Raw genomic sequence first — 27,521 nt, 5'->3', positions numbered from 1 at the left:
TTAAATAATTACTATTGCCATCATCGACCTGGTGGACTAAATGACTTCTTTCTGTTTAGTATGACTCCATTGAAATTCAATGCCTAAACACCACTTCAGAGTGCATTTTAACTTTGGCTTTTTTTCAAAATTTTATCAGAGTTTTTTGTTTGAGTTATGATGGGCCTGAAAATTTCAAATTGTGCTGTCTTACGATATTGGACTTAAAATTCCATTTCCTGGTTTAGTTTTCATATACGTATGTTGGTTGCTTTGGAACTTGTTGAGCAGAAATGTTTTTTTTAAATCACTTGGTATCTTATTTTCAAATGAAATTGTAAGATATTGCTGAGCAGCTGCTATTCTATATATAGCCAAGCCATATGGCTATTGTGAGCCAAGGATTATGCCTATTATGACGCAAAACAGGAAAAACTGCAGATAAAATAATCCTGCGTAACAGATGATTGGCTTAAATGTGTGATGTTACTTCAGAATTCATTTGATTTGACTTATAATTAATTATAGCAATATGTTTAAAAAGTAGTTGTCATAGACACACGAAGGAGGTCAATCACATATTTGGTGTAGACTTTTTTATTGCACAGCTAATTGATAATGATTGAATTTGCTTCTCTCTCATGACCAACCTTGGCAATTGATAACATTTAATTATAATCTGTGCTTACAAATGAAAATTACTTGCAAAAATCTCTCACATTGATGAACATGTTATTCTTTCTTTTTTAGTTTCAACCACACAGCAAACAGTTACCCTGGTGACACAGATGCCCGTTACCACGGAAACATCCTTCACAAAGTTCGACATGCCATCCTCTTTGCTCATGGATGTTCCTGCTCTGGCTGACTTCAACAAGGCTTGGGTGGAACTGACAGACTGGCTTTCACTGCTGGATCGCGTGATCAAGTCTCAGCTTGTGACTGTGGGAGATGTTGAAGAAATCAATGACATGATAATAAAGCAGAAGGTACAAACAAAAACCTTTACTGTTGCATTTCCTGTCAGCATTGCACTTGTTAATGGATTGCTGTCTAATCAATAGAAAAGTAATTCAAAAGCAGAGTGAACAATTTGTATGGTAATAGAGTGGAAGTGAATGTGGTAGTTGCGTTAATACAACAGTCCCTGAAGCACCAGATATGTTGAAATCTTTATGGCACTTGACATCTAAGCATGACTTAGATAATTACTGGAGAGTAGCCTGATAATGGCATTACTGGAGTACTTGTGTTGGACAAGCCCTTTAGGAACTGACTGCACTAGTAACTTAAAAGTACGTTACTATGGATCTGCTCTGCTTGTATTGTGGAATGGATTTCACAGCTACTTGAATATTAATCTGGTTAATTTTATTGATTTAATTTCTGCTGCTCAGCCTAATAATGCCAAGGAGCATGTTTGTTTCTGTCTCTGACAACAATATGTTCATATCACTTTTGGCCATTGGACTCTGTTAGAAGGAACAATTAGAACAACATCCTATTATATTGACATTAAATCCTTTCAAAGCAAAGCAACTTTAACCCCTATATACTTGTGCTGCCGCAGTTGCCGAAAGTTTATGAAAATAAAAGTGGTTATGATAAGCATCTGCATATTCCTGCCAGGGTTACTAGTTTATCTGGGATAAAAATTCTCATGTAATGTCTGTCATCCTGTGTAAAGTACATCATTTAAAAAAACCCTGGTGCACTCTATTTCATTGAGTTCATTTATCGGGAGTGTGTGTTATGTGATGTTCAGCATTTAATATCATTTGTTATTAAATTTCCTTCGAGGGTGTGGAGATTCCAGAACGACTGCACGCATTGTGGAAGGGAGTTGCGGACGGGAGTTTAGTGAAACCATCTCTCACTGCTCCCCATCTGTACCTACGCAACTCCCTTGTCCATTCGTCCCCCATCATCCCTCCCCACTGATCTCCCTCCTGGCACTTATGCGTGTAAGCGGAACAAGTGCTACACATGCCCTTAACACTTCCTCCCTTACCACCATTCAGGGCCCCAAATAGTCCTTCCAGGTGAGGCAACACTTCACCTGTGAGTTGGCTGGGGTGATATACTGCGTCCGGTGCTCCCGATGTGGCCTTTTATATATTGGTGAGACACGACGCAGACTGGGAGACCGCTTTGCTGAACATCTACACTCTGTCCGCCAGAGAAAGCAGGATCTCCCAGTGGCCACACATTTTAATTCCACATCCCATTCCCATTCTGACATGTCTATCCATGGCCTCCTCTGCTGTAAAGATGAAGCCACACTCAGGTTGGAGGAACAACACCTTATATTCCGTCTGGGTAGCCTCCAACCTGATGGCATGAACATCGGCTTCTCTAACTTCCGCTAATGCCCCACCTCCCCCTCGTACCCCATCTGTTACTTATTTTTATACACACATTCTTTCTCTCACTCTCCTTTTTCTCCCTCTGTCCCTCTGAATATACCCCTTGCCCATCCTCTGGGTCCCCCCCCCCGCCTTGTCTTTCTTCCCGGACCTCCTGTCCCATGATCCTCTTGTATCCCTTTTACCAATCTCCTGTCCAGCTCTTGGCTCCATCCCTCCCCCTCCCTTCTTCTATCATTTTGGATCTCCCCCTCCCCCTCCAACTTTCAAATCCCTTACTCACTCTTCCTTCAGTTAGTCCTGACGAAGGGTCTCGGCCTGAAACGTCGACTGCACCTCTTCCTAGAGATGCTGCCTGGCCTGCTGCGTTCACCAGCAACTTTTATGTGTGTTGCGACAATAAATCTGATTCTGATTTGCCTTTTATATTACCACGTTCACTGGATTAATTGAATTTATCCTTCCTAAATGCTTAGCTTTTTCCTCTTCGGTTGTTGTCTCTATTATCTTGTCAATAGTAGCTTTTAAACTAGCTGGTCTGTAGTTCACTGCTTTCTGTCTTTCTCTTTGTTTGACCATGGCAGTGTTATCATCCGGAACGCCACTTGCTTTGAAGAAGCAAATCATTCAGCGACATGGGATTCATTTCTTGAGTTATTTTCCTCTTAAATGTTGCTTTTTTTGATTTTGACAGATGTTATTGTTGAGGTAGTAAATTAATGGAAAATGCTTTCATCAGTAGGTTTTCTTGTAAATTGCTGATAATGCTAATTCTTGCAACCAGCTTAGAACAGAATTGCAGACCCAACTGGATACATATAGTACTTGCAGCAATCTGTGTTGGGAGAGGTATTTTGAATGGGACCCCACTGAAAAATGAAGACAACAGTCTTCTGCATTTGAGCTTTGCACTCTGAACTTTGAGTTTCAATTTCCAAGTCAAGACCATCACTTAGTGCTTTGTCGATGTGCTTCATGCTTCTAGTTTAACAGCTAGAGAAGACAGCAACATTGATTCAATGTTGTTTCACAACTATTCTTGTAGAGAAAACCAAGTACTGTACGTACCCTACACCATTGATGCCCCCTCAAATAGAACTTTCTTCCAGGATCCTTTACCTCCTTTCACCTCCTTTAACTCCTGGATGGCTCCTGCAAGCACAGCATCTGCCTTTCAACAACATAAATGGGGTGAAATACAAAATACAAAAAATTCTGTATTTCTCTATCTATAGAAATACAGAATGCAGGCAATTGTGTTTGTTTAAAGGTCTGGCTTGCTTTCTACCATGCAGTAGCACCAGGTAATAGAAGTGCAAAACGTGTGAGGAAAATGCCAAGCATAATTGGTTAGAAGATATACATTTGGTACTGATGTCACAGGATTTTGCTTCCTTTTTCAAGAGGAGCTTGCACCATTGCTCAAAACATGCCAAACAAAGCTTGTGTTCACTTCTGTCATAGCTTTCACTGTCAGTAAACTTCACAGTTTACTGTAGATAATTTCTAATGAAACCTTTGATTCATCTTCGGGATGTGCATGCTATTGGCATGTCAGTGAATGCTGTGCACTGTTATCCCTTAAACTTAGTTGCATGTTGGGCTAGTTAATTGCTGTGTGTCTGCAAGACTGTAGGTTTCTTTGATAAAATGGACTCCGGATTTCAGTCTATGGCCTTGCAGCTTATTGTCTGACTGCACTGCGCTTTCTCTGTAACTAATACTTTATTCTGCATTCTGTTATTTGCTTTCTCAAATGAAATTATCTGTCTGGCTAGGATGCAAAACATGACAATAATAAACCAATTTACCAATTAATCAGTTTCTTTCCTGTTTGGTGTTGTGAGGGCAGATGAGTTTCTGAGGCAATCCAGTGGTTCCATAGCCACCATTAATGATACGTTTTTTACAATTGATAAACTTATTGTACAATTGTTTTCTAGTCTCCCAATTTCCTCATATGACCATTAAATGTGTCACTAGATCATAAATTTCCAATCTAGTCTGTGCAAGTTTAGCCCTCGTGCTTGAAAATGCAGGATCTCATTGCCCACTGCCCAATACTGCAGGTCCACTTTCAGGATGAAAGAGAAGCAAATAAGCTCAGATTAGATAATGACAGATTAGATAACGGTGGTGATTAATTATTCAGACTTGAAAAATTTTAAGAAGTTGATTCTATTAACTTATTTGTAAATTGTCTGTTTTTTTCTGATACTAATTTGCATGGGAATGATAAATCGTTCTTTGCCTGATGAAATGTAGAATGTAGCTCACTGATCTATTGGTAATTTATTTATTTATGTAAAGTTATGGTGATTTGATGCAAAACTTTAACTAATTTTCCTGCTGATTGAAGTACCATTTTCCAAAGAACCTTTTTAAATTGTACTTTCTGATAAATCTATAATGCAGAGTTAATGCAGGAAAGGGAAGGATTAAAGGGATACTTCCAATTAGTGTGTGGAAGAAGTACAGTCATCTAATTATCTATCTTTCAAAGGCCCACCACGTTTTGTATACAGAATGTTGATGATTAAAATATGTTACTTTTCCATAGTGCATGATCAGACTGTGCCAAGCCTCTTAAACGTGTGCTTAATGGACTGTTATGGATTTAGGACATGCTAATATCAGTTTAATTTCATGACTCATAAGTGCATGGTTCATATAGAGTTAACATCATTTCCAAATGTAAATTGGCTGATGTACTATGTTTTGGTACTAAAGAAAATCCTAACGTCATTTGCCTGTAATTGGAACTGTTTCTTCCTTGAATCCAGTTGGCCTGCAGCAGTCGAGAGGCAGACTCCAGAAATAACATGAAAAAACACTTTTGGGCAGCTTGGCTTTAAGCACTCTCTGAAAAGGCACAATGCATTTTAATTAATATGGTTTGTTAGTTACTGATCATTCTCTTCAACCATGAACTATTAACCATCCAAAAGCTTAGAGCCAGTGTTGAGCTTTCATTCCCTAAAGGTCCACTGCTTGCTGTCCTCCAGATGTAAAATGGTAGCTTGGCATCATTGTGACTTCATAGAGTTCCTTTGGCTTATTTCAGGACTCACTGTGAGGTTTAATGGAATTCCGCACAAGGCATTATTAATATACATGACTGTTCATTGATTTGTCAGACTGATGTGTCATAGGGAATTGATTTGTGTATCATGAGTGATAGAATAGAGGTAATTGGTACCAACTAAATCGGCAGAATCTGACTATGTCCAAACCCTGAAGAAGGGTTTCGGCCCGAAATGTTGACTATCTATTCATCTCTATAGATACTGCCTAACCTGCTGGGATCCTCCAGCATTTTGTGTGTGTTGCTTTGGTATTAGCTTTTTGTCACTTGTATAAGTGACTAAGATAAGAAAAAGGTGCTCAACATCAAGCTAATTAACACAACAGTTAACAGAGATTGAAGCAGAAAAAAATTAAAATGCCACTGGTAGATAGAGTAGGCGATCCAAATTCATTCTGGGCAATAATGGGGTCATCCACTGAAGACAGATAAATTAAATTGGAAGTAAAATATTCTAAATCAGGGGTGGCCAACCTTTTACATTCCATGCGTCAATTTTTTTCACCCACTAGTTCAGATTAACATATTTTTACAAGAATTGAATTGGGGTAAAGAGTAGTATGGCACATCTGCACTCGTGAGTGAAAAAATTGACGCATGGAATGTAAAAGGTTGGCCACCCCTGTTCTAAACGGTCAAAGTCAGAACTGAGCAGCAGTGATAAAAAAAAGGATCCAGAAGGAGAAACAGAAATAAAACAGTATTTTCAAAGGCTCACATAATTTCTCCTTAAGGAAAGTCAGAGACATTTTGAACAAGCTTCCTCCAGAGAAGTTTGACATGCTATGCCTGGAGCACCTCAGTGTGTGTGTATACTCAAAACTGGGCCTTAAATGGATCACATTACTGATAGTAGACTCAGCTTAAACAGTTTGGAATACATAAGCCTGAATGATTCCATCTATATTCATTTCGGAGCATCTCACCACAGAAGACAGTACCTTGTTCTTGAACAGATTGCAATTCAGCTTCACAAGTGCGGAATCTGGACCAGAAGAATGAGATTATCGAAGTGGCATGGACCATACTCACTTGCCCTCGAGGATACAAGATGTAGGGCTGATTCAGCTGAGCTTTAATCTCAAATGGTAGCATGGTGGTTAGCACAACGCTTTACAGTAGCAGTGACCCAGGGTTCAATTCCTGCTGCTGTCTGTAAGGAGTTTGTATGTTCTCCCCATGACTGCATGGGTTTCCTCCGGTTGCTCAGGTTTCCTCCCACAGTCCAAAGACATACCAGTTACTTGGTCGTTGTAAATTGTCCCGTGATTAGGCTAGGATTAAATCAGGGGTCGCTAAGCAGCGTGGTTCAAAGAGCTGGAAGGGCCTATTCTGCACTGTATATCAATCAATAAATAAATAATCACAATAAAGTTGATCAGGTAAATAGAAAGGAAGAGACTGTTTCCTCTGCTGGAATTGTCCGGAAAATGAATGCATGATAGCAAAATTAGAGATTGGCTATTCAGGATTTGTAGGGAAGAAAACCAAACACATTCCAAATCAAAATTCCCTTTAAATTGAATACAAAGTGTATGATTACAACAAAAGAGAGACCAATCATTTGAAGTGCCTTGTTCTGCCTGACAACCCTGCCAATTCAATGCATTGTTTTATCTTGTCAGGTGTTTGTCTAGATTCCCCTTAAATCTATCATTTTCTTTTCCCTATTTCTCCCACAGCCTTCATTAATATGCTGGAAGATACTGAAAAGTGCCATCTGTTCTATGGAGTTACCTATGCAGTGTTCTCCCATTCATTTTTGAGCTGTGCTCTGGGGATGGGCTGCATACACTTCCGTTTCTAGAACATAGAACAGGATTGCACAGGAACAGATCCTTCGGCTCATGATGCTGTGCCAATCTGTTGAGCTAATGACACCTAATGTTTTCCACCCACAGGTCCATATCCCTCTCTTCTCACTATATTCATTTGCCTATCTAAGAACTTTTTAAGTGCTTATGTCCTATCTGCTTCCACCACCATACCTGACAGGACATTCCAGGTACCCACCATTCTGTGTAAAATAAAAAAAATGCCCTTCTTTGAACTTTTCCACTCTCACCTTAAATGCGTACCCTCTAGTACTGTATTAGACGGTTCAACCCTGAGACAAAGATACTGGCAGACTACACTAGATATGCTTCTCATTACTTAGTGAACTTTATCAGGTCTCCACACAGCTCCTGCCGTTCCAGAGGAAACCACTGTAGTTTGACCAACCACTCGTTCTTGTTCATACCCTCTAGTCTAGGCAGAATCCTAGTCAAGCTGTTCTGTGCCCCCACCATAACTTACACATTCTTCCTTGAGTTCTGATTTAGTATTTATTAATTTCAATATTTTGCCAAATGGATTATTAAATCCATTTGAACCTTTGTAAATGTCAAGGCCATTTTATAGATTGCTTTGAAGTCGTTGACAGCAGCAAGCCCTATGAAGTCGGGCTTTGACCAGTTAATGGCTCTCCGAGTTATGACCCAATTTTAACTCACAAATAGAAACATCTGCTTCACATCAATTCTATCAGATCCTTCATAATATCAATGACTTTTAGACGCCAATCTCTCAACTGTCTTCCAGAAAGAAGAACTGCAGACTATTCGGTCTGATAACATTTTCGTTTCAATGTCATTTTAGTTTGCATGGAGTTCTTTCACCATACGTGTATTCTCCAGATAGTTATTAAAAACTATCTTTTAGTATATCAAACAATTGTGATTAGTTTGGTTCTTAACTACACTGGGCATATAACAGGTAGGTATGAATGAATACTTTTTCAAGCTGTTGATGTATAATACTCCTCATCTCTCTACCAAGTTCCTTGATATACACAACATCTGTTATCAAAGACTCCTATTTGTAAGGTTGTTGATGGGCTAAGGATGCCATTCGCAATGTTGGCATTTATTGTTCATTACATAATTGCCCTGAAATGATGATGCAATTGAGAGTTCATCACACTGATGGGGCTTACATTGACCAGCCACGTCAAGTATGAAATCTCCTGTTCTGACATGGTCCTCCGTCACTTCCTGCTTCAATGATGGTGTCAGACATTGTATTTTAGTTCTTGCTTATCCATCCTTTAACGACCACACTCAATTTCTGTGCAAATTTATTTCTGTTAAATAAGGCTGAGCTGTTAGACGGTGAGAACTATCACAACTGTAGCTGATCTAATCATAACCATGATGTGCACAAGTAAATTTAAAATAGGAATTATTGTTGCCAATGAAATTTGAGATAAGAATCTGAATCAGGTTTACTATCACTGGCATGTGTCGTGAAATTTGTTGACAGCAGCAATTCAATGCAATACATGATAATACAGAAAGAAAAATAAATAAATTACAGTAATATTTTTGTATATTGAATAGATTAAAAATAATGCAAAAACAGATAAAAAAATATATTTTTTAAAAAGTGAGGTAGTGTTCATGGGTTCAATGTCCATGTAGAAATGGAATGGCAGAGGGGAAGAAGCTGTTCCTGAATCACTGGCGGTGTTCCTTCCTGATGGTAACAATGAGAAAAGGGCATGTCTTGGGTGATGGGGGTCCTTAATAATGGACGTCTTTCTGAGGCCCCGCTCTTTGAAGGTGTCTTGGGTACTATGGAGGCTAGTACTCATGATGGAGCTGACTAATTTTACAACTTGGCACACTTGTCCTTTCACTTTCGCAGGAATGGAAGGCTTGTTAAAGTGCCCACAATTTTGCTCTGACTAAAACCAGAATTTTTTTTTTACTTGTAGTTACAGAACCCACTGAGTATCACATCACCTTTTTAAAAATGCTTCATGCACAGCAAACAGACAAATTAATGGATTTGAAGTTTGGTCAGAATGATGGTTAAAGCAGGTTTTCTGTCTTCTTGGAGAAAAAACATTTCTCATCACTTCTAAAATTGCTGGTGAACGCAGCAGGCCAGGCAGCATCTCTAGGAGGAGGTACTGTCGACGTTTTGGGCCGAGACCCTTCATCAGGACTCACGAAGGGTCTTGGCCCGAAACGTCGACTGTTCCTCTTCCTAGAGATGCTGCCTGGCCTGCTGTGTTCACCAGCAGTTTTTATGTGTGTTGCTTGAAATTCCAGCATCTGCAAATTTCCTCGTGTTCTCATCAATTCTCATTCTTACATAATGCGAGGCATCACGGAGTATTCGGAATCCAGTCATGCATATCTTCAAATACATACTTCATCTGTCAATTTAATTAAGCCAGGGACATGTTTATCACACCGATTGCCATTCTGTTGATGCTAGTGTGAGAAGGTAAATGTTAACGAGTTGCCCGCTGGTGAAAAGCTTGGAGGCATCCCAACTTTCTCTGTGATGGTATTGAGTAACGCCACTCCTGTTCTTGCCACATTTCAGAGTGAATATTATGTGAGAAAATGTTGTTAAAAAGACTCACTTTGCAGCTCAGTGGTGTGTATTGGGTAAATACGGTATCCATGTGCTATTGAGATATTTGGTGTACTGTTAGAGATGATGTTACATAACACCAGGTAAATTGTAGTCATGTTTTTGTCGATGCCATTCAGACTGAAGCAGTTGCAGTGGCAGAGGGTTGTAGACTGAATGCTTTAGGAACAACTTCTTCCCCTCCACTATCTGATTTCTGAGCAGTACATGAACACATGAACACGACCTCACTATTTCTCTTTTGCACATTTCTTTATTCTTAAAAATAGTAACTTGTAGCAATTTTTTAATGTCCTGCACTGTTCTGTAGCCGCAAAACAACAAATTTCACAGCATATGTCAGTGAAAATAAATCTGATTCTGAATCTACTTTGGTATTAAAAATATACTTTAATGTTTTTGTTGGGAAACAATATTCCCATTATATTAATATTTAGACAATGAACAACATTAACTAATGGTATACAGATTACAGTTGATATGTCCCCTGAAGTAAGTAGCAGGTGGCTGTATCTGAGATCTCTCCAGATGTAACTCAAGCCTGTGCTAATCTCTGAATATTACTGAGGCCCTTGGGCTTTGAAACAAAATCTGGGTCTCTTCAAAGCAAACGTCATGCTACACCACAGCTGTAAGTACACAATGTCATGTTAAATTTGCACCAGGTTGGAGTCTGCAGCCTATGGCTGGACCAGCTGCATTATCCAGATGAGTGTCTACCAGATATGGTAAAATATGATTTCCAGCTATTTGAATCAGCCCCAGGGACCATGAGAGCAATTTTAAACATAATTTCAGGTTTGCCAAAACTCATGATATGCCGAAGTCAGGAGTAGGGATAAGTGAAGGTGCTGTCAACTTGGCCGCAGAAAATTTTCCACATGAAAAATCTACCAGGCCTGTGTTGAGAAAGTTTCCAGCACTGACTTAAAGTGCTTTTGGTTTGGCCATTCTCTCCGATTATTTGACTTTGCACAAACAGTCTCCAATCTCTGTCAATCAGGATTTGCAAGTTGCCCATTTAAAAACCTGATCAAAATGATCTTGCCAGCCCTGAGCCAACTGCTGCTTCCCTGTCTTTCTCAACTGTGGGGTGCTCCACATATGTGATGAACTGGAGCTTAAAGTCTTCCCTTTGCAGTGGCCACAAGCATGACTGACTGCAGAAAGAAACTGAAGCAGTACTAATGCAGCAATAGATTTCATCACTGCAGGATTGCAGGGACTATCTGCTGCTGTGGGGATAGTGTAGACCCCTTCAGACTATTAATAGTGTTGAAATACTTTTTAATATGACTTTGGAAGCTCCCATCACGCAGATCATGTTGATAATAAATGCCACTGTAAATCACTTGATCAACCTTAATCCTTCCACAGTGAAGCTATGGCAAGGTTGTTTGGTTTTATTCATCAAGAGCACAGGCTGAAACAGTTACAACTTAAAACACTTATATAATACATCACACTGGTAGAGAAATAGTCTAAGATAAACAACAGTTAGAAAAGAAGCTGACTGCAGAGAACTCTTTCAAGAATTTAATATGTACCATCAATGGAACACCAGTGCAATTGACTGGAGGAGGAATAGGAATTTATGAAATCCATTCACTCAATCTTCAAACTGCCACAAATACATAAGCAAAAACACTTGTTCAACATTTAATGAGAATAGCATTTCAATTCATGAGTGAGAAAGAAGTCATATTATTATGCCTGTGTATTTTATTGAATTAACCTTGCTGATTACAGTGTTACAGACTATGTAGTTTATGTTTTATTCAAACTTACAATTAAATTAAGCACATTAAAAAGCCCCATAATACAGATGCAGTAGCCATTTTCTTGACAATAAATTGCAATTGAATGAGAAAATGGAAGATTGATTTTATTGTGCCAAATGAAGTATTTAAGAAGATTTAATTTACAGCTCACTGATGGTCCATTGGGTAAACACAGTATCCATGTAATACTGAGGCATTCAGACTATGAAAGCACCAGGTTGAGTTAGCGGATTTCAGCAGGTTCGATGAAATAAATAATCAGCACCACTCTCTCTCTAGATGGTTTTTTAATGTTGATTTTATTTGACAAGAGCCTGGTGTTACCTGCCATGCTTCTCAGACAGCACCTGTGGGATAGTACTCCAATTAGTGTTGGCAATCTCACACAAGAGGGGCAGGGAAAAAAGATTCACTTTCTCAAACCAACTCTTCTGTTCTCATCTTGAAAGGTTGGTGAAGGAAATTTAAATAAGTACTATTCCAGAATGTTGCAACTCGGGAGAATATAAGGCCAATTTTTTCTATTAAGTTTGCATTCAGTGTTCCTGCCTTTCAATATACGAGTGTAAGTTTAAAGCTCCTTAAATTCAGTGAATGATAAATAACAATATGGAGTTGTTTGCATCCCTGATAGGCACTCAGCTTTTAACAAAGAGACACAAAAAAGCAGAACCTCCTAATAATGGATGTACCAATTAGGAGCAGTTAGCACGACACTTTTGCAGCGCAGGGTTTTCCAGAGTTCAGAGGTCAATTCCAGTGCTATCTGTAAGAAGTCTGTATGTCCTTACTGTAGAATGCGTGGGTTTTTCCCACAGTCTCCGGTTTCCTCCCACTGGGTAGATTAATTGGTCATTGTAAATTGTCCTGTGATTATGTTGGAGTTAATTGTGTTTTTTGGGGATTGCTGGGCTTGAAGGGCCTGAATGACCTACTCCATGCTGTATCGCTAAATAAGTAAACATGCCAAGAAATAATGTGACCTTGCTTCCATTATTACAATGAAAATGGATTATTTTCTTTGCAGAGTAAAATTCTGTAAAAGCTATTTGTGCATTGTAATGCTCACTCTGGAAGTATTGTCTGGTCTTACCCACTCAACCCTGGTGCATTTCTATGTACTGGCATGATTTCTGCACTCCCTCTCCACCATTACACCAGCACCACTCCCATCACACCCTAATCTTTGGCACAGCTACCAATCAATATCCCTGCACCATAACCCAATGATTCCACTCCCACCTTTGAAAATGCCAGTATGCTACCACCACCACCACCTCACTATCAATGTCCAATCCATAAATACCCAGGTTACAGGGTGCACTGGAACTGCTGGGCAGTAGTCTTCAAAAAGTATCAATTTTACATGTACACAGAAATTCCATTCCCGTTCTGCAGCTCAACAGATTTCAAACTCATTATGCATACATCATATACGGGAGCATAGTGGTTATGATGCTTGATTAGTGTTCCAGAAATTAATGAATCTCAAACATGTTTAAGTTCCACAACTAAAGCAGTTGAATTTAAATTTAGCAAATTTGTCAATTCAGTCTGTAATGAAATGCAAACAACAGTAAGGGTGAATGTAAAACTTATGAAGTAGGAGGTTTTGACTGCTAATCAATTGTGTTTGTTTAGGAACAAATCTGGTGTTCAAAGTATATTTATTATCAAAATATGTATACTGTATACAACCTCGAGATTCATCCTCCCACAGGCAGCCACGAAACAAAGAGACACTATGGAGCATGTTAATGAAATCATGAAGAAGACACAGCAATGGCTATACTTCATTAGGAGTTGGGGATATTTGGAATGTCTCTAAATACTCTTGCAAATTTCTATAGATGTACAGTGGAGAGCTTTCTAACTGGTTGCATCACAGTCTGGTGTGGAAGCTGCAATGCACAAGATCAAGAGAGGCTTCAAAGGCTTATAGATTCAGCCAGCCTCATCATGGGCACAACCCTACCCAACATCAAGGACGTCAAGAGGTGGTGCCTCAAGAGGGTGATATCCGTCATTAAGGAACATCTGGAACATGCCCTCTTCCCCTTACTACAGTCAGGGAGGAGGTACAGGAACCTCAAAACTCAGACTTAATGATTTAGAGACAGCTTCTTCCCCTTTGTCATCACATTTGTGGAAGTTCTGTATACACAACCTCAGTATTCCTTTTTTTCTATTATTAATCTATTTTGTAATTTTATGTTTTTGCACTGCACTGTTCTGCTGCTGCAAAGCAACAAATTTTACTTCATATAAAACAGTGATGATAAACTTGATTTTCAATGTGACTTGGCTTGCCAAGACATATTTAAATCAGATAAGTACGATTGCTTCTAATGAAATTTTTTCAGAAGAAACATTTTGTATCTCTGTTTGCGATTCATTCTCAAAGTTATTTCTTCATGGTCATACAGTCAATCTCAAATTTAGATTTAACCCTTTCTTTCATAGATGTGAGTGATATCTTGCTGAATATTCAAATGACACTGCTCTTTCCAAATTGATAATTTCTGCTTGACAAAATATCTTAATGCAAGACATGCCTGAGAAGATGTTCCTTTGTGATTCGCTTCATAGTTTCTGAAATTTCTGGGGAACACTGTTTCTCACTTTTCCTGATGGGTTTCTGGATTTGTGGATGTTTAATATTTTCTCCAGGATGCCGTCTTTCCTTAAAGTGTTCGTATTGGTCCCCCACTGTTTCCTGAAGTGAATTTCCAAGCTACCTGCTGAGCCAGTTGCTGTCTAAGTCACTCTGCGTACATGAAGAGGCAGTCTGCTCAGGGATTAGATCCACTTCAAAATTGTAAACTCTCCAAGCTGCAAGAGGTTTCATGTTCCCTGGAGCTTTTATCTCTCTGCACTTGTCCTGTCACTGTATGGAGTGATCACCAGTGCTTCAGGTACTAGTGCAAAGGTGGGTGTGAGTTTCAGTACCACTCTTGTACAACAAAATCATTTACAATCTTGCTGCACAAGTTAGTATACATGACTATCTAGGTGATAGGATAGGCTGTCAGCTGTGGTATTTTTTTTTTCCCAATTTCCTGGCAGTTTTATTCCTTTCCTTCCCTCAGTCCAATCTCCTCTGCTATTCTGATCATCCTTACAATGGGTATGGAAAGTGTGAAGTATTTGGTGGATGGCTGAACTGTAGGCTTGTATATACTCTATTGACTATTGTTAACATGACTGTCATTAAACTCTGAAAGATTTCTTATTTAGTATTTCCAAGGATTTTACAGATTTTTGATCCAGCCTCATATGTCGAACTTTATTGGGCTGTTGCTCCATATTGATCGCTGATACTTCAATGTTTCTTTCTTGTATTTTACTTTTGAGTGACATAAAAGTCAACTTTTCATGCCATCAGTTCCCTGACTGCTCTCAGGACAATCAATTCTGTTCCCCCACTTATTTCCCTGTAGCCTGTTCTCTCATATGTCCATCAACTCCACTCTGACACTTGTATACTACCCAGTAAATCCAGAGGGAATTTACAGTTATCAACTAGCATATCAGCTGTCACATTGTTCAGCTGTGGGTCAAAATCCATGCAGTACAGAAAGAATGTGCAAACTCCATGTACACAGGGCTCGACATTAGAATAGATTCAAGTTCTTTGCCGTTATGAAGCATCAGAACTAAAGATGCCAGCTACATTTTCCGTTCATTCTATAGAAACTTAGAACATCAGCATCATCAGGAAGTATATTCAAAGGTTATCATAAGTCAGATAATATGCATGCACGTGCACTTCACTTCCAGCACAGCTTAATAAACAGCAGTCAGGAGGAGCTACCGTACTGTGCAGATATCTTAGGCACAGATATATAGCTAGAGTGCCTAAGACTTTTGCACAGTTCTGCATTTATCAAGGTGGAATAGAGAGTGACTTTGTAGATCTGGCAGGAGCAAATGGTGTTGGGAGTGGCGAGGGTGGAGCATTGCAGGAGGGGTGTGGGACAGGTGGCAGAGAGGTATGCCAGGGGCAGGGATGTGACGCGAGGTGTAGACACACCCAGCCCTGAGACACCAGGCAAGGGTCATTTGATTCCAAACGATCATTATAGAATGTCTCTCTGGTGCTTCCTGCTCCCTCCCCTCTCTCTTTCCCTTTTCCCAACCATGGTTCCCCTCTCCCTGCCCCCTTCCCACTCTCAGTCCCAATAGAGACCCATATCAGAATCCAGTTTATCATCACTGATATATGTCATGAAATTTGTTTTTCTTTGCAGCATACGTAACATTTCTACAGTACTGTGCAAAAGTCTTGGGCACCCTAACTACTGTAACTATATGTGCCTAAGACTTGTGTACAACATTGTGCTTCATTGATTTTTTTCCTTTCCTTTGCCCTGTCCTATTGGCCTTGAGACCAATTTTGGCAACTGTGCTTTTTTCTCCACAATCCCTTGGGAATGAGGATGACTTGCTTCTCTACTGCACCAGATTCGGAGGTGACTGATGAGAATGTGGGATAGGAGGTGCCTGTTGGGGTTTGGCCGGTGAGCAGTTTCTGAAGTGCTGCACTCGTGCCACTTTTACAGGGCCTGCGTTTGCTTCCAGTTCATGGACAAAGTTTTCAATCCCATTCTGAATGTTCCTTCTCCACTTGGAGACGCCATAGGCCAGGGATTCTCAGAAAGCATCGTAAGTTCTCAAGAAAGCTTTGAGCACATCTTTGAATCGTTCTTTTTGCTCCAAGCTATCATCAGTTTATTCAATGAAACCATCAAGAAAATGGCCTTACACCCATATCCACAAGACAAAGGCTACCAAATGACCATGCTCCAAATGTGAAATGTCATCCTTCAACAGGAAATCCCCACAGTGAGATCCGTCAACCACTTCTCAAAGTTCAGGAGCCACCTCTCAGTTAAGGTAGACATTAGTGATGAAATTCATTGCCATATTCAACATAACACCTCAGCCTTTGGTCTCTCGAGGAAACGGGTATTTGTAGATCCAGATCATAAACCTGCCACAAAATAGATGGCAACTTGACTACCACTCTGGAAAATCTGATGTCATTGCTGACAAGGAATCAAATTCAGAATTTTTTGGCAATTTATCTTGCTTGCAGTTTATCAGTCAGCTGAACCAGTTAAGCAAGTGAATGGTAAATGACCAATTGTTTAATTTGTAATGGTTAATCCGTGAAGCACTTTTTGTGCCTGTCTACAGTATAAAAGTGAACCCTTGTTCAGTCTTGTCTCTTTTAAATGAGAAGATTTTGTAAATTTAATATTCAGAAAGCATGTTTGAATTGTGTATTTATAGCTTAATGTTAAATGGTGCAGTAAACCAGAACATTACAAGGCATTTGGTATGTAAATTTTGAAAGCAAAATGAAGCTTTCATTTTGTATCTTCAAAGATGTGAAGGGGGAAATCAGATTGTGTGTTTTTTTTCATTCCTGTTATGTTATTAAAGCAATTTGCTGCTTTTTTTAATACCTTGTAATTAAATTTTAACTCTCCATTAAAGAGAATCACTAAAGTACTTTCTCCAGTGACCAGTGAAGGCCTGTAGATCACTATTCATGTTGCCGATAAGGAATTTTAAAGTGCACACTTTTTTGCACAGAAGTTCAGTGCCATTTAATCTCTATTGAATAGAGAGTACTGTATTACCTAAAATAAACAGAGAATTGTAATAGAGTTTTAATACTTCAGTAGCAAAGCATTTTAAAATTTAACAAAATGTACAGTGATACCATGTTACACAAGCAGGTTGAATACCCCTTATCCAAAATCTGAAGACCTCTGAAATCTGAATTTTTTTTTGAGTGCAGACATGATGTCACAAATGGAAAATTCCTCAAGGCACTGGGAAGGTTCCCAGGCAAGGCACAGCTTTCTGTGCACCACAGATAATTCTGAGAAGTGACTTCACTTATGTAATGAACAAGAGTTAATGAAAAATAGAAAACACTGCATAAATTGAAATATGAAGATCCTGATTGTGTATTGAATGAGTGGATTCATCAGCGTTGGAGTGAACGTATGGCACTTCACAGTAATGCTGATCATGAAACAAAACAAAGATTTATATGCTGAACTGAAAATTAAAGGTAATTGTGAACATTCAGCAGGCTGGTTGCAAAATTTTATGAAAAGGCACAGCATTAAATTTTTAAAGATTTGTGGTAATAAAGCATCTGCTGATTATGAAACAGGACAGAAATTCATTGATGAGTTTGCCAAGATTGTCACTGATGAAATTCTAACCCACTGAATGGCTGCATCAGTACATAGGTATGATGAACAAGCGTAGGACAAAGACTGCTTACTGGTAGCACATAAGCTCAGTGTTGGAAATGATGGCGATCACAAGCTATCTCATTATATATTCCAAAATCCAAAACACTTCTGGCCCCAAGCATTTCAGAGATGAGTATTCAAACAGTAATCGAAGAAATAAATCTTCCTTCTCTGATTGTGGCAATGTTTTGAGCTAACCATTCCTTTGTTTCTTTTAGGGTAGAGATGTAGCAAACTTTTGTTTGAATCTTTCCATTTTTAGGTTCCGGATATGTTGGCCATCATGCACTTGTGTCGTGTAGTTACATAAGGGAAAATAAATAAATTTATTATCAAAGTGCATATATGGCACCATACACAACCATGAGGTTTATTTTCTTGCAGCCATACTCAATAAGATCATCCTAGAATAATGACCATAATCTATGAAAGACCACACTAATTTGGATGTTCAATCTGTGTGCAAAAGACAACAAATGCTGCAAATACAAAAATAAAGAAATAATAATAATAAATAAATATTGAGAACATGAGATGAAGAGTCCTTGAAAATGAGTTCATAGGTTTTGGGAACATTTCAAAGATGAAGGAAGTGAAGTTGAATGAAATTATCACCTTTGCTTCAAGTGCCTGATGGTTGAGGGGTAATAACTGTTCCTAAATCTGCAAGTGTGAGTCCTGAGGCTCCTGTACCTTCTTCCTGATGGCAGCAGCGAGAAGAGAGCATGTCCTGGGTGATGGGGTCCTTGATAATGTATGCTGCTTTCCTGCAACAATGCTTCGTGTAGATAGGCACGTTGGAAGGGAGGGCTTTACCTGTGGTGGACTGGGCCATATCCACTACTTTTTGTGGGATTTTTCATTCAAAGACATTGGCTTTTCCATACCAGGCTGTGATGCATATAGTTGATTTCTTCTCCACCAAACATCTATAAAAGTTTGTCAGTGTTTTAGATGCCATGCTAAATCTTTGCAAACGCCTAAATAGAGGTGCTACTGTGCTTTCTTTGTAATTGTACTTACATGCAGGGCCCAGGACAGGTCCTCCAAAATAATAACACTGAGGAATTTAATGCTACTGACCTTCTCTGCCTCGGATCCTCTGATGAGGACTGGTTCAGTGACCTTTGGTTTCCTCCTCCTGAAGTCAATAATCAGCTCCTTGGTCTTAGTGACATTGAGAGAGAGGTTGTTGTTGTGGCACCACTCAGCCAGATTTTCAATCTCCCTCCTATATGCTGACTCATCACCACCTTTGATTCGGCCAATGGCACTGGTGTCATCAGCAAACCAGTGAATATGCCAGTGAAGCTGTTTCGCCGCACAGTCATTAGTGTACAATGAGTAGAGCAGGGGGCTAAGCACACAGATTTGTGGTGCAGCTTTGCTGATGGAGATCATGGAGGAGATGTTGCAAATCTGAACTGACTGTCGGACTTGGTGAACATTTCCCACATCTTGGTAAGGCGGAGGCAGGTGTTGCTATCACAGTTCTGCAGGACAAGGTGGGAGTGGATGAGGTTGGGGGCCAATTCAGTCTGAAGGACCCAAGGAGAGGAGAGGAAGCAAACTCACAGTCTGAGGATAAAGAGGAAGCCTTTTAGGACCGAGATTAGGAAAAACTTCTTCACACAGAGAGTGGTGAATCTGTGGAATTCTCTGCCACAGGAAACAGTTGAGGCCAGTTCATTGGCTATATTTAAGAGGGAGTTAGATATGGCCCTTGTGGCTAAAGGGATAACGGGGTATGGAGGGAAGGCTGGTACAGGGTTCTGAGTTGGATGATCAGCCATGATCATACTGAATGGCGGTGCAGGCTCGAAGGGCCGAATGGCCTACTCCTGCACCTATTTTCTATGTTTCTATGTTTCTATGACTGGGGTCTGCAAGTGAGGAAATTGAGGATCCAATTGCACAAGGAGGTATTGAAACCAATGTCTTGAAACTTATTGATTAGCTTTGAGGGGATGTGAGATTATAATGCAACACTAAATTACTTTAAACCTCTGGTATCTTAGGACCTATTGATTGGTTGCAGTGATCTAGGTGCCATTATTTTTAACAGGTGAAACCTGTATCTATGTCCAACAAAAAATATGTTGCTTTCTGCCACTCGCATTTTCGAGAATGCACCCTTTGCTTGGTGCAGAAGGAAAAGATGTGCCCAAAGCCTTACTGAAAAATTACACTGACTTGTAATTCTTAGCCCTTAACTACTCAAAATGGAGTAGTAGTTTTCAGAATGGGAATGAGAACCTCATCCATGCATTGGAAGCCAATTGAGACCCTACATATGACAGATATTATTGCTAATTTAATTACAAAACTCTCACAGTGGTAAGGAGTAGCATCCAATACCTTTGATTTCAAGATATTTTCATCACCAGCAAACACTGAGAAAATTATTATTTTATTTTCAACCAGTTGGCTTTTATGTTGGAATCCACAGTTAAGATTAGCAGCAGCAACATTTCACATGGTGAAGAAGCCTATTATGCTTCTTTGTTAAGGTACTGGGGATTCTACATTATGTCCTTCCTTTTCACGGCAACATATGCTGCCTTAAACCATTTTTGAGATTCATTTACAAGTATCTTCAGAAGATTTTCCAGTCAGTTGATTGAAGTCTTCTGTCTACTTTTGCATTTTGAAGTATTGTCCACATATTTCCCTGCCATCCCCAACCCCCAGGCAATAAGAGATTTTCTGCTGCTGCAAGCATATTCAGTGTGAGGCTGCAATGTTGCAACTTTTAACTGGAGTATGAAGATAATTATGTATTATCTCTTGGGAATTATATCGAGATTCAACAGAGGTATAGATATAGTTTAATTTGCAAAGCATATTGAAGACCAGGAAAGCATCACTGAAGGTCAATTCATAGTCAGCTCCTTTTACAGAATGTTGCAAAGTAACTTGGATACATTGTTGAAGAGGAAGCTTAATGAAGTGTGCATGATCTTTTCAAGTTCAAATTTATTGCCATTCAACCATATACATATACGCAGCTAAACGAAACAACATGCCTCTGGGACCTAGGTGAAAAACACAGCATGGATATCACATACAGCACATAAAATAATATTAACAGATAAAAAACATTTTTTTAAAAATTTAGTTGTGCATGTTGATATAAAGTGTATATTCAACACATACTTAAAGAAACAACAATATAATGCTACTGGTGTTTCATACATAATGTGTTCTGGGTGGTAGCAGAGGACTCAGTTGTCTCTCAGGCTGAGGGGAAGAAGCTGTACCCCAGCCCTCTGCAGTCAAGCTGAAGAAGTTACACCAAAACAGGCCCATCAGCCCACCAGAACATTTGCTGTTATTGCAAAGTCAAGAGTTGAAAGTCAAAGTGAATTTATTATCAAAGTACATATATGTCACCATATACTAGCTTGAGATTCATTGTCTTACAGGCATTCACGGGAAAATAATGAAATGCGATAGAATTTATGAAAACTACATAAACAAAGATTGACAATTAATCAGTGTGCAAAAGAAGGCAAATTGTGCAAATAGATAGATAGATAATTCTGAGAACGTGGAGTGTAGAGTCCTTGAAAGTGAATCTGCAGGTTTTGAATTCAGTTCAAAGTTGAGGTAAGTGAAGTTATCCATGCAGATTCAGGAGCCTGATGGATGTAAGCAAATAACTATCCCTGAACCTGGTGGTCTGAGACTGAAGGCCCAATGGTAGTAATGAGAAAAGTGCATGACCTGGACGGTGGTGGTCCTTGATAATGGATGCTGCTTTCTTGTGGCAACACTCCTTGTAAATGTGCTCAGTGATGGGGTGGTCTTAGCCAGTGATGGACTGGCGATATCCTCCACTTTCTGTAGACTTCCATTTATTCACGATCTCTGGGCAGTTCAAAGTTCACAGCAGCCACTTAAGTGTAACTTAAGTTAATTTGTGCAGACCAAATTTTAACAAGTGGATATGTGAAATTGACGAGCTAATTTGTTTTCGTGATAATGTGAGGGATCGATATTTGCCTGGGACATCTCTTACAAATCTTTTTAAAAATCCATTTATTTATTTATTGAAATACAACACAGAGTAGGCCCTTTTGGCCCTTTGAGCCACGCTGGCCAGCAACCCACCCCCCTCCCCACCCAATTTAATCCAAACCTAATCATGAGACAATTTGCAGTGACTTATTAATTTGCTAACCAGTAACCTGGGTCAACCATACTGTAAAGCATTGTGCTAACCACTGCGCTTCTGTGCCGCCCTTCTTCAAGTTATTGCTGAGGAATCTTTCAGGCCAACCTGAGACGAAGGACAGGACCACAGTCTGACATCTTATGCAAATCAGACACTTCCGACACTGTAGAGCTCCCAGGAGATAACATGGAGTGTCACCATTATTTTTGTGCTCCAAGTTTCTGGACTGAGACATAAATCTACAAACTCTTAATGCAGCTGTGAGAGTGTTACCACTGGTACATAACTGACACAGCAAAGCTGCTAGAACCAGTTCAGTTTTCCTTAAGGTCATTTGTACATTCACGAAGGGCATTATTATTAAGTGTGCATGCAGTGCGTTCAGCATTGATCTCTTCCAATGGTCCTTTCCCATTGCAGAGGAGAAAAATGAGACAGAAATTGTTCAACTCGAGGTCAGGAAGATTACCAAAAAATTAGGCTGTGTCAAGAAGGGAAGGTCCTGCTGAATGGTCTCGGCCCAAAACCTCGACTGTTTACTCTTTTCCATAGATGCTGCCTAACCTGCCGAGTTCCTCCAGCATTTTATGTGTGTTGCTTGGATTTCCAGCATCTGCAGATTTTCTCTTTTTTGTGAAAACATGTTCAAATTTGAATTCTAGATAGAAATCCCTTAAATAGTTGAGCATTGCTGTAGCGCTCAAGAAATTCATTGCCATCTGTTTAATCAGCAACCCATCCACCATCTTAAAAATTTCACTCCCTTCACCATTGGCACATGACCGATATATCTGTAACAGCCTCCATAGCCACGGTCCACAAGCATTTCTTTCGCAGTACTCTCCAGCCCCCACCCAGTAAGCCCAGAGCCTCAATATCCAAGAAGTTTGAGGGTCACAGGCTTTTGCAACTTAACATTCCATCTGGGACATGTATTGTCGCATTTACAGGTGTCCCCCGCTTTTCAAACGTTTGCTTTACGAAACCTCACTGTTACGAAAGACCTGCATTAGTACCCTATTTTTGCTTTCAGAAGGTGTTTTCACTGTTACGAAAAAAAATTCAGCGCGTGATAAAAAATCAGCGCGTGAAAAAAATCAGTGCGCGATAAAAGGCAGTGCGCCCCGAGCAGCTGCTCTCCCCCGGATTCGGAACTGCTTTGCTTTAACACTTGCCTGTGAGCAGCCATTTGCAAGATGAGTTCTATGGTATCAGAAAAGCCTGAAAGAGCTCGTAAGAGTGTTACACTTACAGTAAAACTAGACATAATTAAGCGGTTTGATCGTGGTGAACGAAGTAAGAACAACGTGACTTTGGCTTGTGGAAGCTGACGAACATGACGTTGAAGAGGTTTTGGCATCCCATGACCAAGAACTGACAGATGAAGAGCTGGTGCAACTGGAAGAAAAAAGGATAACAATGGAAACCAAATTGGGAATGATAAAGTACAACTTTAATTTTGAAAGGGTACGTCGGTTTAGGGGATATTCGCAGGATGGTTTGAGTCCTTATTAAAGAACTGTGTGATAGAAAAATGCGCGAGGCTCAGCAGTCAAGCAAGCCTTCCACATCAGCCACAGCAGATGACGAACCTCGACCTTCGACATCGAGGCGGGCAGAGATAGAAGAAGATGAGCTGCCTGCTCTAATGGAAACAGGCGACGAGATGACACCCCAGTGTCCCACCACCCCAACCCCCACACCACGGACAGATATCGATTCGCGGAGAACGCAAAGGTAGCCGGGAGGCGCACAGCACGTCCTTAAGAAAAAAGCCGAAATAAACATGCTAATTAATTAGGTGCCGCCGACACGTAATTGTCGACCCAGATCAGAGACGACGCAATCGGAAATCGGCACTGATCTGGGCCGACTATTACGGGCGGCATCTAATTAATTAGCATGCTTGTTTTGGCTTTTTTCTTAAAGGTGTGCTATGTACCTCCCAGCTACCGCTGGGCCCCTGTGTTCTTCGCAGCAACGTATCACTCAGCGGCCCGGAGGGTGGGGGCCACTGCACCACCCAAACTCCGACGACTCAGTCTAACACACCATCAGTGTGCTCAGCACTGTCTTCCCGATTCCCGTAAGTGATACTACACTGTACATACATTATTTCTACTTTATATCAGCTGTGTAGTTTTACGTGTTATTTGGTATGATTTGGCAGCTTCATATCTTAAAGGTTACTGGAGAGAGTGTCCTTGCCGACGGCACTTGCGTGAGATTTTCTGCCAACAGCGCTTGCGTGAGATTTTCTGCCAACAGCGCTTGCGTGAGATTTTCGCTTCGGCGAACAGTTCAGTAATGATTGTGGAAAAGTATTTCTACTTTATATAGGCTGTGTATTTATCATATCATTCCTGCTTTTACTATATGTTGCTGTTATTTTAGGTTTTATATGTTATTTGGCATGATTTGGTAGGTTATTTTTGGGTCTGCGAACGCTCACAAAATTTTCCCATATAAATAAATGGTAATTGCTTCTTCGCTTTACGACATTTCGGCTTACGAACCGTTTCATAGGAACGCTTTACCTTCGGATGGTGGGGGAAACCCGTATTGCAACTAATAATGTATGGACACGTGGCCAAGTGGTTAAGGCATTGGACTAGTGACCTGAAGCTCGTGAGTTTGAGCCCCAGCCGAGGAAACATGTTGTATCCTTGAGCAAGGCACTTAATCACACATTGCTCTGCGACGACACTGGTGCCAAGCTGTATGGGTCCTAATGCCCTTCCTTTGGACGACATTGGTGTCGTGGAGAGGGGAGACTTGCAGCATGGGCAGCTGCTGGTCTTCCAATCAACCTTGCCCAGGCCTGCGCCCTTGAGAGTAAAGACTTTCCAGGCGCAGATCCATGGTCTCGCAAGACTAACGGATGCCTTTATTCTTTATGTGGTAAAATCCAGGACCTCTCCTGTCCATGCACATCACCACACAACCTACAGTTCACAAGTTACCTCCTGAAGGGAATTGAGGAATAGTCAATGTGATAGCCTTGTGGTCAATGAATGGAAAAAAAAAACACCTTTGTTATTTTCATTTTTATTGTGGCACTCCAGCTCCGAACCGTTACAAAGGATCCACTGTAATTAGTTCTCTTTGTTATGACTGATCAATCAAATTATGTGAATTTAATCATATTAATTAAAAATTTAAATTTCATATTATTTACAAATTATGCACTTGATTTATCTTATTTAATTAGAGACACTGTGTGGAACAGGGCTCCCGGCCCAGCGAGTCACTCTGCCCAGCAACCCACTGATTTAACCCTAGCCTAATCACAGGACAAGTTACAAGACCAATTAATCTGCTAATCAGTATGTATTTGGACTGTCAGAGGAAACCAGAGCACCAAGAGGAAACCCACACGGCTACAGGGAAAATGTACAAACCCCTTACAGAGGGCACCAAAATTGAACTCTGAACTCTGATGCCCCGATCTGTATTAATTTCGCACTTAGAGAGGGATTATATTTAATGAAAGGGCATTCATTGCAAAGGCAGTTTGAATTGCTGTGCTGGTAAATGAATTCTGCTTTTAGTTTGGTTTTAAATATTTGCCTCCTGTCCTTCACGAGTCCCCTCAGCCACATTCCTCTCCCTGATTTATTTGTGTTTTCGATCAACATGTAATCTTTAATGTTTTTCCAGACTGGAATGCCCAGAGAGTGTCCACAGATTATCAGGCTCACTTGTAAGATGTCTGAGACATGATTTAAAGTTACCAGAAATTTATGAAGCCAAGATCCATTTGTGCTTGTTTTCTGTGGATAAATTGCATTACAAAGTGATTGCTGATGAAGGGTCACAGCATGAAATGTTGGCTGTTTATTCCCACTCATTGATGCTGCCGAACTTGCTGAGTTCCTCCAGCATTTTGTGTGCGCTGCTCAAGATCTCCAGCCTTTACAGAATCTTTTGTGTTTGAGATTGCATACATTTTACGGTAATTTTTCTCATTTCCATATGAAGTCCCTTTGCAGAGGCATCTCCTGTCATGATTCCCCCTCGTGCTTATGTCACTTCTTCATGATATTTCCTGTACTTGATTACATCATTAATGTGTACAGCACCCATAATTAGTGAATGGAAGAAATTGGAATAAAAAGTCATAATTTATGATCTAAATAGTTTAAGGTTCAGCATGGAGTACATCATGGAAATGAGTGAATCCTGTGCTTTTTAAAGATATCATTATGGCTTATAAAGTTTTTTCCACAGTTTTCTCCATGAGTTTGATTGTATCAGAAGTGTCTGCTTTCATTGGTGATTATGACCCGGCTCATGGTGGGCTTGTTTGTATTTCCCAGCTCATCTTCTGCCCAAGCACCTGCCCAGCCTGACAACAACTCCTGGCTGATCCCTGGCCCAGTCATGGTCAACTGCAGCTGTTTGCACATTGTGGCTGATCACAGCTACCAGCCTGATTACAAATCTCACAACCCAGTGCAAGTTTCTGGCCCAGTATATGCACATGGCATTAACATATCAAAATATGTGTTTCAGACCTATTTTACCCCAAAAAGAAGACTACCAAAAAAAACACCAATTGACCCCAGCATAGCAGGGATGTGTTGACTGGCATTCCTTCATCAGCAAGAAATAATTATTGTTAAAAGCATAAATGCTTACATAAACTGTGAGATAAAGCCTGCCTAAAACAATTATCTTTTTTCACAGAGAAGAAACTGAAGTGAGACATTTTTCAAACCTCTTTTTTTCTTTGAAATTTATCAATGTGCTTCCAAAATAATTTTTTAAATGTTTTCATTTTTGAACTAGTGTTTTAAACCTCAGTCAATATACTGTAATGCTTTGTTTCTCATCTTTGCTGCTTGTGGGTGTTTGCTGACCCCAAAACGGTTTTTATTTTTCCTGCATTATAGTGTGTGAACACAAGATGACCAATAGCATGATCAGCTTATGTGTTTTTTGAAATGGCTTTCTGCTTTCACTAAGAGTTGGCACTTTGGATCAGGGAGCATGTGATCTGAAATTGGCTGAAACCAAAATAAAATCACCACTGATCAGGCCAATCCTTGGTCTAATGCTCGAACTACAAATTGGGTCCTTTGAAAATGAAGAGCAAACTTAAAAACTAATGAGTTATTGTGTATATCTTAATGTCCACTCTTCCACATATCTTTGAGTTGCCTTTCATCCTGTTGTATGATTAACCTGAGCTCATAATTCTATGAAGGTGCAACATGTGCTTCATTCAGCAAATGTTTCCAGTAATGAGTCTGCATGAATATTTGATAGAAGATTATAGAACATTTTACTTGTATTCCAAATTCTGAGGACTTATTTATCAGAAGAATGATTGCATTAATCTAACAATCAGAGTAAGGATGAAGTCTGGCTCTTTTAGCCTTTTTCAGTTGTTTAAGGAGATTTAAAAATGGTACCTTGACCTTA

At 39.9% G+C, this 27,521-nt stretch overlaps 1 protein-coding gene across 12 annotated transcripts in view; it reads left to right on the top strand.

Annotated features, from left to right (window-relative positions):
• dmd (dystrophin) overlaps nt 1–27,521 on the top strand; it is a 1,961,093-nt gene that overhangs the window by 1,532,489 nt on the left and 401,083 nt on the right. For all 12 annotated transcript variants that reach the window (XM_072260552.1, XM_072260560.1, XM_072260554.1 and 9 more), the window contains one exon: nt 730–968. In XM_072260552.1, coding sequence (XP_072116653.1) covers nt 730–968 — 239 coding nt within the window. The remainder of the gene's footprint in view (nt 1–729; nt 969–27,521) is intronic.

Source organism: Mobula birostris, chromosome 6, assembly GCF_030028105.1.
Source record: "Mobula birostris isolate sMobBir1 chromosome 6, sMobBir1.hap1, whole genome shotgun sequence".
Lineage (NCBI taxonomy): Eukaryota > Metazoa > Chordata > Chondrichthyes > Myliobatiformes > Myliobatidae > Mobula > Mobula birostris.
The sequence above is the reverse complement of the archived record's forward strand: the minus strand, read 5'-3'. Positions and strand labels throughout refer to the sequence as shown.